Genomic DNA, 12,544 nt, shown 5'->3' with positions numbered 1-12,544 from the left:
CAAAAATAAAATCTTACTATTTCTTTTCTACGAAGTTCTAGCTTCTGCCCTGAGGATGTAAGGAAAAGAGAGAACCATTAATTTAAGCAGTGTCATACTTTCCTCAACAGAAAATTCATAAAACAGAATTTTCTAAGAAACATGTGTACATGCTACTCACTTGCAAAGATGACACTATTATCCCTGCCATACAGTTCTCTGACAATTTTGCCATCATCTTCCCCTTGATCCAGCCATCTGTAGCAAGAAAAGTGTATCGATTGTATTCTGGCTTGATATTTACTCTAACCACTTGCAATTATCTAGCCAAGTCAGAAATAATGGATAATGGGAATTGGAAACAGCCATAGTTATCTAGTTGGTAAAAGGAGAGGGTAGAAAATAAAAAAGGAAATGTATAAAATCACTATGAGAGTGCAAGGGAGGTAGGAGAAGCTGCAGTCAAGTAAGGAAACATGTTTTTCCCTAATCCACAGGTGAGTTACTCAGTCAGTTAGCCTGCCAAGGTTGTAGATTGTACATCCACTGGACCAATTATTTTATCTCGTTCTTTGGCCACCAACTACAATTCAAACTATTTAGTAATTTATTTCATAAATTATTATGTTATTTCATAAATGGCTATTATTGGTTCCATGGAGAAAGAGGCAGGAGAGTATTGAAAGAAAGAACAAACCTATCACCACTACTGGGAAAATAACTCAAAAATCAAGTCTTAGTGACAGTGGGTCAGCAATGTCATTGTGGTATAAAAAACTACACGCAACATATATTTGGTACACTTATTATCTTTGAACCTAATTTGGGACCTAGTCCAAAGGGAATAAGTTTTCTTGCCAAAAACTTTCATTCTCCTTACTGATACATAAAGAGAAATCATATTTTAAAAATCTACCTTAATTTATCAAGAAAGATTCAAATTTGTTTCACCAGGAATGATCATAAACATAATGGAGATCTTTCTAAATAGAAGAAGCAGCCCCTAAAATTAATGTTCACAAAAGTTACCCAACAAAGGATCAATGACCAGGAATAACTGAATAAGCTATCCAGTTCTCCAAAACACATGAACTTGGAGAAGCTGACTGATATGAAATGAATTTGTGCAATGGAAAAGCACACCTACAAACCTGTGACAGAGGAAGGCATATTCATGGTTCGTCGTGGGATCCTTGACTACAACATCTTCAAGAAACCAGCCATTTCCTAAACTCAGATTAGGAAAAGAAAAATGTTGTGTGAATATGTATGGTCCAGGTATTACCTGAAGTTTTGAGAAAGAGGTTCCAGCTTCCAAATATATGTAAAGGCCTTGTACAGTTTTAAGCTTTAATACTTCAAATAAAGCAAGATATAAGAGAAGCAAGCTGTAAGAAGCATTTAAAAATATTTCTTATACATGTAACAAAAGCACAGCATATTTTAAGACTTCATGTTTTATGATATCTGCTTCACTATGATTTTCCAAACAGTTGAAAATAGAAAAATTCTGCAGTTGCTCTTGATATCATAAACTGCACTTATAATCCTTGACCTAACATATTCCAAAGAATATATCTGATAAGTTACCTGGGCCGAGCCCATCATGGCCTATGACAATCTTGTACAAATCCCCAAGGTGCACAGCTTCCAGGGAGAAGGTGTCAGTCTGCAACAAATCAAAAAAGTATAGCTTGATCCAGACTGAGTCTGATTTCTAAGAGGAGTAAAAATTAAGATACAATAAAAATTGACGGGGCCGGCCCGGTGGCGCAAGCGGTTAAGTGCGCGCGCTCCGCCGCGGCGGCCCGGGGTTCGCTGGTTCGGATCCCGGGCGCGCACCGACGCACTGCTTGGTAAGCCATGCTGTGGCGGCGTCCCATATAAAGTGGAGGAAGGTGGGCACCGATGTTAGCCCAGGGCCGTCTTCCTCAGCGAAAAAAGAGGAGGATTGGCGGATGTTAGCTCAGGGCTGATCTCCTCACAAAAAAAAAAAAAAAAAAAAAAAAAAAAATTGAGTGTGAAAATAATTGGGTTCGTTCAGTAAATACACAAATCTGTCTAAATCAATAAAGTAAAGGTAAAACAATAATATTGATAGAGCATAATAACAAGTTTTCAAATATACCCTGCTCCTTTGTTGCCAATTTTTCATTATAAAAGCATAAATTTTAGAACTCTCTACAACTATATTTTTCAAATATCGATAATATAAATGTAGTAATTATAAAGTATACTAAAAACTTCCATTCATTTGAATACAACCAACTCTTATCTCCCCTAGGAGGGAATTTTTCTTAGCAATATTTATGGGCTATGCATAAATATAATGTTTCTAAAGTAATTTTAGGATACTGATGCAAGAATTATTGGAAATTTATAACATTTATCCGAAGTCCCAATGTGCTGCTGCAATCAAACCTATTAATGTATCTGGGTCCAGTGGTTTATATATTCAGAATACGGGTAAAATTGAGGAGCCCAGAGTTCTTTTCATAACATTTAAGATAATGCTAAAGGTTAAAATGGAAAAAAATACATGATGTAGTATATCAATTGAAAAATAATCCAGAAACAAAAATAACCTTTGCATTTATATAGCATCTTATACATTTTGGAATTTTTTCACATACATTTTATTTTATCCTTAAAAGTGACTTAGTGAGAAAAAAAATATCCATTCTACAGATAAGAAGAGTGAGGCTCAGAACCAGGATTAGAGCTCAGTTCCTCTGATATGTAATAAGACCACTTTCCTTTGCAACGACTCTGCCTTTACATAAGTGAACTACAAAGAATATAAACAACAGATAACAAAGCCATTAGTATTCATTAACAAAATAATACTGTCCAAACCTGGTACAGGTTAATGAGTAACATTGTTATCCTTTATCCATGAAACAGATCCCCTAGAAAAGGAAGACTTGCTATGCAATAACAGAAAATGCCGGCAGAAAAATTATGAGTTATAATACTTAAGATAATTGACGTAGAGAATGCTAAAAAAAAAAGAGAGGAAACATGTAATGAAAATATCCTGACATACTCACTTAAAGACTATTTGAGTCATCAAAAAAAGCTAAGATAACTAGACTATAGTAGACCCTCTGTGCTTTACTCAGTTAAAAAAATTAAGTATTACTTGCATATTAATAATAGTAAAAATAATGTAAGTATCCAGTTTCTACATTTGACAGTGAAAGTTGTTATATATATTACCCTCATTTAACAATTTTAAGGTGGGTTTAAAAAAATCAGACAATGGGGAATAACTTCTGCAAGATGGTAGACTAGGAAGCTCCAAGTCCTCACTCCCCCATGGAGACACTGTTTTAACAATATATGGACCTGTGAATATTTCTGTGAAAACTGGACACCGGATGAGAAACTGCAGCACCAAGTCCAACACACAATGAAGAAGGGACTCCATTAAAAGAAGTAGGAAAGTTTGTGGCTTTTTATGTGCTCATGCCCCTTCCCCTACTTGGCATAGTGCAGTACAACTGGGAGGAAACCTTCTATACCCTAGATCCTCTCTTGGGAAAGAAACAAAAAAGTGGACCATGCATACACAATTCTGGCTTCTCTGAGGGCTACCCAAGGGACAGATTTCTCTCTCACTTAACTTGGAGTACTAATAGTAATGGTAGCATAGTTTGAAAGCCAATGAAAACAGAGGAGAGTACTGTGCCATGTAGAGCTACAGAGATTCTGCAGTATAGCAGGCAGACGTTGGGGGGGGCAAGAGATTATGGGCACTGAAGAAGAAACAGCAGCAAGCAGCTTAGGGAAATTAAGATAGTTAAGAACAAATATACAAACCCAGAGAAGAGACACAGCCAGAAAAATATTGAGAGGTCCCAGAAACTCTAACCAGGCTCATTGGTGAAGGTCTTCCCCTGCACAAAGTCAACCCTTTAAGACTAGGTGAGATAGTTCTTTATTCAAATGCACAAATCTCAACAAAAGATCACAAGGCATATAAAGAAAGTAGAAAACATGGCCCAATCAAAAGAATGAAATAAAATTCTGGAAAGCAACTCTAAAGAAACACAGATCTCTGGAATTCCTGAGAAAATTTTAAAACTGTCTTAAATATGTTCAATAAGCTAAAAGATAATGCAGAAAGTCAACTAAAAGAAATCAGGAAACCAATGCATGAACAAAATGAGAATATTCACAAAAAGAAAGACAAAATATGAAAGCAACAAACAGAAATTCTGGAGCTGATAAATACAATAACTGAATTGACAAATTCATTAGATAATTTCAATAGTGGACTTGATCAGGGAGAAGAGAAGGAGTCAGTGAACTTAAAGACAGGTCATTTGAAATCATCTAAACTGGAAAAAAAAAATGAAGAAAATGAAGAGATCCTAAGCGAATTTTGGGATACCATCAAACAAAAGAGTACATGCATTATGAGAGTCCCAGAAAGAGAAGAGAGATAGAAAGGGCAAAGAGCTTATTTGAAGAAATAATGGTCCAAAACTTGCCAAATCTGAGGAGAAAAATGGACATACAAATTCAAGAAAATCAATGAATTCCAACTAAGACAAACCTAAAGAGACCCAAACCAAGACACACTATCACCAAAGTGTCAAAAGTTAAAGAAAAAATATTGAAAGAAGCAAGAAAAAAGTGACTCATCATGTACTAGTGAGCTTCTATAAGTTTATGAGTGGATTCCTGAGCAGAAATCATGCAGGCTAGAAGGTAATGGGATAATATATTCAAACTGCTAAAAGAAAAATCTGTCAATCAAGATTTCCATATCAGATGTAACAGTCCTTCAAAAATAAAGAAAAAAACTAAGACTTTCCCAAATAAAATGAAAGCTGCGGGAGACTTCATTACACTGGAATTCTCTATAAGAAATGCTAAAGGCAGTCCTTCAAGTTGGAAAAAAGGACACTAGATAGCAACATAAAGCCATACAAAAATATATTCTCACATTAAAGATAAATACATGGACAAATATAGTAACTTATATTATTATAATTTGGTGTATGTCTACTTTTAATTCTTGCATAGAACTAAAAGACAAAGGCATAAAAAACTATAAATCTATGTTAATGGGTATATAATATATAAAGACATAATTTGTGACATCAATAACATAAAGTAGGAAGGTGGAGCTGTAAAGGAGTAGAGTTTTTTGTATTGAAGTTTGATTGAAGTTATCAGTTTAAAACAGATTGTTATAACTTCAAAATGTTTTATGTAACTGCAATGATAACCACAAAGATAATATCTATGGAACATACACAAAAGGAAAAGAGATACTAAACAAAGCATTTCACTACAAAAAAATCAAGAAAACACAAAAAAATATTCTAAGAGAGGAAAGGAGGGGCAAAAAAAGCTAAATGACATAAAAAAAACAAAAAATGGCAGTAGTAAATATTTCTTTATCAGTAACTACTTTAAATGAAAAATGATTAATTCCCACATCAAAAATATAGATAGGCTGAATGGATTAAAAAAATTTAAGTATATGCTGAGTAAAAAATAGACTTACTTTAGATAAAAGGACACACACAGGCTGAAAATAAAAGAATGGAAGAAGATATATCACTCAAATGCTAACCAAAAGAGAGCAGGAATCCATACTTTACAAGACAAAATAGACTTTAAGTCAAAAATTTTCACAAAGACAAAGAAAGACATTGTATAATGATAAAGAGTCACTTCAACAGGAAGCTATAACAATTATAAATATATATGCACCTAACATTAGACTTCCCAAATATATGAAGCAAACATTAACTGAACTGAAGGGAGAAACAGACAGCAACACAATAATAGTAGGAGATGTCAATGCCCCACTTTCAATAATAGATACAGGAACTAGACAGAAGATCAATAAGGAAACAGAGGACTTCAACAACACTATAGAACAACTGGACCTAACACACATATACAGAACTCTTGACCCAACAACAGCAAAAGCAAAAGATACATATTTCTTAAGTACACGTGGAACATTCTCCAGGATAGAACACATGTTACGTCACAAAGCAAGTCTTAACAAATTTACATATACTGAAATCACATCAAGTATCTTTTCTGACAACAATGGAATAAAACTAGAAATCAATAGCAGAAGGAAAACTGGAAAATCCACAAACATGTGGAAATTAAACAACACACTCCTATACAACCAGTGGGTTAAAAAAGAAATCACAAGGGAAATTAGAAAATATATGGAGACAAATGAAAATGAAAACACAACATATCAAAACTTATGGGATGCAGCAAAAGCAGTGCTAAGAGGCAAGTTTATGCCCATAAATGCTTACATTAAAAGAGAAGAAAGATTGCAAATCAATAAAATAAATTTGCAAATCAAGGAACTATAAAAAAAAGAACTAAACCATAAGTTGGCAGAAGGAAGGATATAATAAAGATTAAGCAAAACAAACAAAATAGAGAATAGAAAACAACATAAAAAATCAAGGAAACAAAGAGTTGGTTTTTTGAAAAGATCAACAAAATTGACAAATCCTTAGCTAGATTAACTAAGAAAAATGAGAGGACTCAAATTACTAAAATCAGAAATGAAAGAAGGAACATTACAACTGATGGCACAGAAATAAAAGAGGATGGTAAGAGAGTATCATGAACAATTATATGCCTACAAATTGGACAACCTAGAAGAAATGGATAAATTCCTAGAAACACACAACCTACCAAAAAAGAATCATAAAAAAAAAATAGGAAATCTGAAGAGACCAATAAGTAGTCAGATAAGAGACAATAAGTACCAGTTGAAGCAGTAATCAAAAACCTCCCAAATGTCTCAAACATTTAAAAAAGAATTAACACCAACTCTCCTCAAACTTTTCCAAAAAATAGAAGAGAAAGGAACACTTCCAAGCGCCTTCTATGAAGCTGGTATTAGCCTGATACCAAAGCGAGACAGACACAACAAGAAAACTACAAACCAATAACCTTGATAAATATTGATGCAGAAATACGCAAAAAAATACTCAGAAAACAAATTTAAAAGCACATTAAAAAGATTATACCCTATGACCAAGTATTATTAATTCCTGGAATGAAAGGATGGTTCAACTTATGAAAAGTCAATGTAATAAATCATAATGAAGTACGAAAGTCAGATGATTGTCTCAATTTATGCAGAAAACACATTTGACAATTTTCAGCACCCTTTCATGAAAAATGCACTCAAAAAACTAGAATCAGGGCCAGCCCCGTGGCTTAGCGGTTAAGTGTTCGCCCTCCGCTGCTGGCGGCCCAGGTTCGGATCCCGGGCACGCACCAACGTACCGCTTCTCCAGCCATGCTGAGGCCGTGTCCCACATACAGCAAGTAGAAGGATGTGCAGCTATGACATACAACTATCTACTGGGTCTTTGGGGGGGGGAATAAGTAAATAAAATCTTTAAAAAAAAAAAAACTAGAATCAATATAGAAAACTTGAAAACTACCTCAACATAATAAAGGCCATATATGAAAAGTCCACAGGTAATGTTATATTCAATGACGAAAGACTGAAAACTTTTCTATAAAATCAGAAACAAGACAAAAATGCCTTTTCTCACCACTCCTATTTAATATAATATTAGCCAGGGCAATTAGGCAAAAAAAAGAAAGAACAGTCTTCCAGTGTGGAAAGGAAGAAGTAAAATTATCTCTGTTCACAGATGACATGATCTTTTCTATAGAAAACTCTAAAGATTCCACCAAAAAAAATCCTGTTAAAACAAATTCAGCAAAATTGCATGATAGAAAATCAACACACAAAAATCAAGTGTTCTCCCTTCAATTACAAACTATCATCAATATGAATTTGAGCTTCCAAACTGAGGCAGTTGCTAAGAGAACACCTCAGTTGACATGCTGGTTTCTCCAGAATATATAACACTAGAGACTAAGCAGAATCCTAATGGATTCTGGTGCAGCCAAATGGAAAGTGCACATCTGTTGTTATCTGGGAATTCAAAACTGGAAATAAAGTGTGTTACTTTATTCACTTAAAAAAAAAAAAGTTGTTCTTCTATACATTAACAATGACCAATTTCAAAAGGAAACTAAGAAATCAAATCCATTTACAATAGTATCAAAAAAGAATAAAAAATTTAGGAATAAACCTAACCAAGGAATTAAAAGACTTATATATTAACAACTTCAAAACATTGCTGAAAGAAATGAAAGCAGACACAAATAAATAGAAACACATCCTGGGCCGGCCCCATGGCTTAGCGGTTAAGTGTGCACACTCCACTACTGGCGGCCCGGGTTCGGATCCCGGGCGCACACCGATGCACCACTTGTCCGGCCATGCTGAGGCCGCGTCCCACATACAGCAACTAGAAGGATGTGCAGCTATGACATACAACTATCTCAGACTGGGGCTTTGGGGGGAAAATAAATAAATAAAATTATAATAAAAACAAAAAAAGAAACACATCCTATGTTCATGGATTGGTAGAGTTAATATTGTTAAAGATGTCAATACTACCAAAGCAACCTACAGATTCAACACAATCTCTATCAAAATCCCAATCGCATTTTTGCATAAATAGAAAAATCCATCCTAAAATTCATATGAAATCTCAAGGGACCCTGAATAGTCAAAACAATCTTTAAAAAGAACAGACCTAGAAGTCTCACACTTCGTAGCTTCAAAACATATTGTAAAGCTACAGTAATCAAAATGATGTGGTATTGACACGAAGACAGAAATATAGACCAATAATATAGAATAGGGAGCCTAGAAATAAACCCTCATATATATAGTCAAACGACCTTCGACAAGGGTACCAAAACCACTTAACAGGAAAAGAACAGTCTCTTCAAAATAGTGTTGGGAAAACTAGATCTCCACATGCAAAAAAATGAAGTTGGACTCTTACCTTATAGCATATACAAAAAATAACTCAAAATGTATTAAAAATCAAAGGTAATACTCAAAACTAAAAACTCCTAGAAAATAACATAGGGGAAAAGTTTGAGAATATTTGATTTGGCAATGATTTCTTAGATAAGACACCAAAAGCACAGGCACAAAAAGAAAGGCAAAATAGACAAACAGGACTATATCAAACTTAAAAACTTCTGTGCATCAAAGGATACAATTAAAGGAGTGAAAAAGCAACTTACACAATGGGAGAAAATATTTACAAATCATATATATGACAAAGGGTTAATATCCAGAATATATAAAGAACTCCTACAACTCAACAAGTAAGCAAATAACTTGATTTTAAAACGGCAAAGGACTTGAATAAACATTTCTCCAAAGATGATTTACAAACAGCCAAGAAAAGTATGAAAAGATGTCAAAATCAATTAAAATTAGAGAACTGCAAATCAAAACAATGAGATATCACCTCACACCCATTAGGTTGGTACTGTCAAAAAACAGAATAACAAGTGTTGCTGAGAATGTTGAGAAACTAGAACCCTCGTACACTGCTGGTAGGACTGTAAAATGGTGCAATCACTATGCAAAACAGTATGCCAGCTTCCTCAAAAAATTAAATATAGAACTTCCATATGATCCAGCAATCTCGCTTCTGAGAATATATCTAAAAGAATTGAATAGAGGGTACCAAAGAAATATTTGCAAACCCACGTCCATAGCTGCATTATTAACAATAGCCAAGAGTTCAAAACAACCAAAATGCCCATAAATGGATTAATGGATAAAGAAAATGTGGTATATACAAACAATGGAATATTATTCAGCCTGTCACATTCTACAACATGGATGAAACTTAAGGACATTATGCTAAGTGAAATAAGCCAATCACAAAAAGACAATTACTGTATGATTCTAACCATATGAGATATCTAAAGCATTTAAATTCATAGAAACAGAGAGTAGAATAGTGGTTACCAGGGGTTGGGGAAGGGGGAAATGAGAAGTTGTTGTTTAATGAGTATCAAGTTTCGATTTTGCAAGATGAAAAAATTCTGGAGACCTGTTGCACAACAATGCGAGTATACTTTACATTATAGAACTGTGCATTTAAAAATATTTAAGATGGTAAATTTTGTTTTATCTGTTTTTTCCACAAGTTTTTTAAAAGTCAGACAAAGCACTTTTTGCTCACTTACTTGTCCTCTTAAAAAACTGAAGGAGCTCTTCAATCTAAATAGTTGTCTGGATCCTGTATCTCCCTTTTCCCCATAGACAGACAAGTAGACATTCGCTACTGTTCCAGCATTCCAAAGCTCACCCGTTGCCACGTGCACTTCATATACTGTCACTGACAACAAAAGAAAAACAAGCTTTATATGCCAAGCATACTCATCTAATAGGAAATTTACATATATCCAATCAAGAGTCCCAGTTCCAGGTAAGATATAGAAACATACTCCACCTAGTCTCTCCCACTGAATACAGCTATCACATCTTGACAGAACGCATGGAGCTTGTATATGAAGACTGAAAAGTATATAGCAGCAGGAGGATTGGGAAAGGAGACCAGATTTTAAAGTATCAACAAGTGGTGGTGAGTTTACCATTTTTCATCCTCTGGTGTCTCCTTGCTTGGGCTTAGTACACCAGAAACCTGGAAGGAGGCACTGGAGTTCAGACACAGGGAGCTCAGGAGAAGCTCTCTGGATCTGGTTGAAGAAACAGGAAAAGGAACTCCTAACACATAGAGAAGGTGCAGATATTCTACCGTTTTTTTTCTTTTTCATTTCTCCATTCCCTCACATCCCAGTACCTGGGCACAGAAGCATAAAAGAGCCAAGATTCTGAGAGAGAACTTTCGTCTCTCTTCAGAGGAGCTGGGCTTCAATAGGGTGGGACCAATCTCTATTGCTTTCTTTCCTTTGTCTGTCTTATGACTGCTTAGCCCTAGACACAAGAAGACTGTAGCAGTGCACAGCAAAACAGGAAAACTAAAGCACCAGCTAATTAGCAAAATGACCAAAAATAGGAGCCATGGAACTGGAAAGTACCAAAGAGGTTATGGAAAGGGAAGAAAAGCAAACCCATAAAGTTGTTTATGAACTCCTGGGCTCACCTCTAAGCTGAAGATGCATGAATCTGATCCTGAAGAATATTCAGCATACCAAAGACTTTAAGATCTCAACTAACAGATAAACCTCCACCTGGGCCCCAGATTCACCAATGAATAGTAAACATGTGGGACAGATATGAATAGCACTGCAAACCTTTTAAAACTGAACTGACACTGGAACCACAGCCCACAGACAACAGGAGGGAATTTGCGACCTGAAACAAACCAGTGGTCGAATGCCTGTTAAAATAAAACTATGAACATTCTTCATAGGATTTAAATAACACTCAGTTGTCTCAAATAATAATATGCAAAATATCTAGAATATAATTCAATATTGTTCAGCATATGAAGAATCAGGAAAATCTCAACTTACATGGGAAAAGACAACGAAGAGATACCAACTTCGAGATGATACCAGGATTAGAATTATCTAACAAAGACTTTAGAGCAACTACGATACAAACACCACTATAAACAATCATGAACACTCTTGAAACCAATGGAAAAACTGAAAGTCTAAACGACAAAAGAGAAAAGTTAAAGAAGCGTCAAATGGAAATTTTAGAACTGAAAAAACACCATAAGCAAATTTTTAAACAGACTGATAGGGTCAAGAGCAGAATGAAGAGGACAGAAGAAAGCACCAGTGAACCTGAAGATAGATTAAATAGAAATTATCCAATCTAACAACAGAGAAAAATAGTTTTTACAAAACAAACAGAGCCTCAGGGACCTGTGGGGCAATAAGAAAAAACCTAATATTCATGTCATGCAGTATCTGAAGGAGAGGAGAAAGAATGTGAAGCTGAAACAATATTTGAAAAAATAATGGCTAAAAACTTTCCAAATTTGGCAAAACACCTATACCCACAAATTCAGGAAGTTCAGTAAACCCCAAACACAATGAATCCAAAACAGTCTGTGCCCAGAAACATCATAATTAAACTGCTGAAAATAAAAGACAAAGAAAAAATTTGAAAGCAGCTAGAGAAAATGATACATTACTATAGGGAAATAATGATTTTAATGACTATAGATTTCTCATCAGAAACCATAAAGGCCCAAAGGAAACAGCATGACATTTTTAAAGGGCTCAAAGCAAAGAACTGTCAATGTAGAATTCTACTTCCATCAAAAATACCCTTCAGGAATGAAGGTGACATAAAGATATTCTCGGACGAATGAAAACTAAGAGAATCCCTTGCCAGAAGACTTGCTCTAAAATAACTATTAAAGGAAATTCTTCAGAGATAAGGAAAATGATACCAGAAGAAAACTTGGAACATTGGGAATGAAGGAAGAGCAACAAAAATGAACCTGCAGAGAAACAAATGGAATAAACATGAAACTGAGTTCATGAAGTTAGCCATTTCATGGGGCACAGATACGTCAGAGGAGGAGGAATGACACCACAAACCACCCTTAGTCCCTTGAGTTTAGTCAAAAGCCTCTTTTTAACATTCTAACCTGTGCACAAAAAATGAGAGATTCCTTTTTTAAACCTAATACAAATTCTCCACAAAGCCAATGATTAAAAACTAGTGTTAATATCACAT

The 12,544-nt window shown here is 34.9% G+C and overlaps 1 protein-coding gene across 1 annotated transcript in view; it reads right to left on the bottom strand.

Annotated features, from left to right (window-relative positions):
- The window catches only part of RP1 (RP1 axonemal microtubule associated), a 280,580-nt gene that overhangs the window by 197,682 nt on the left and 70,354 nt on the right, over positions 1–12,544 (bottom strand). The window contains exons 7-11 of the mRNA XM_058528715.1: positions 10,069–10,220; positions 1,570–1,648; positions 1,131–1,206; positions 161–237; positions 18–49 (exon numbers count right to left, since the gene is read on the bottom strand). Coding sequence (XP_058384698.1) covers positions 18–49; positions 161–237; positions 1,131–1,206; positions 1,570–1,648; positions 10,069–10,220 — 416 coding nt within the window. The remainder of the gene's footprint in view (positions 1–17; positions 50–160; positions 238–1,130; positions 1,207–1,569; positions 1,649–10,068; positions 10,221–12,544) is intronic.

Source organism: Diceros bicornis, chromosome 33, assembly GCF_020826845.1.
Source record: "Diceros bicornis minor isolate mBicDic1 chromosome 33, mDicBic1.mat.cur, whole genome shotgun sequence".
Taxonomy (NCBI): Eukaryota; Metazoa; Chordata; class Mammalia; order Perissodactyla; family Rhinocerotidae; genus Diceros; species Diceros bicornis.
Note: the sequence above shows the minus strand (reverse complement) of the source record. Positions and strands in the feature narration are given on the sequence as shown.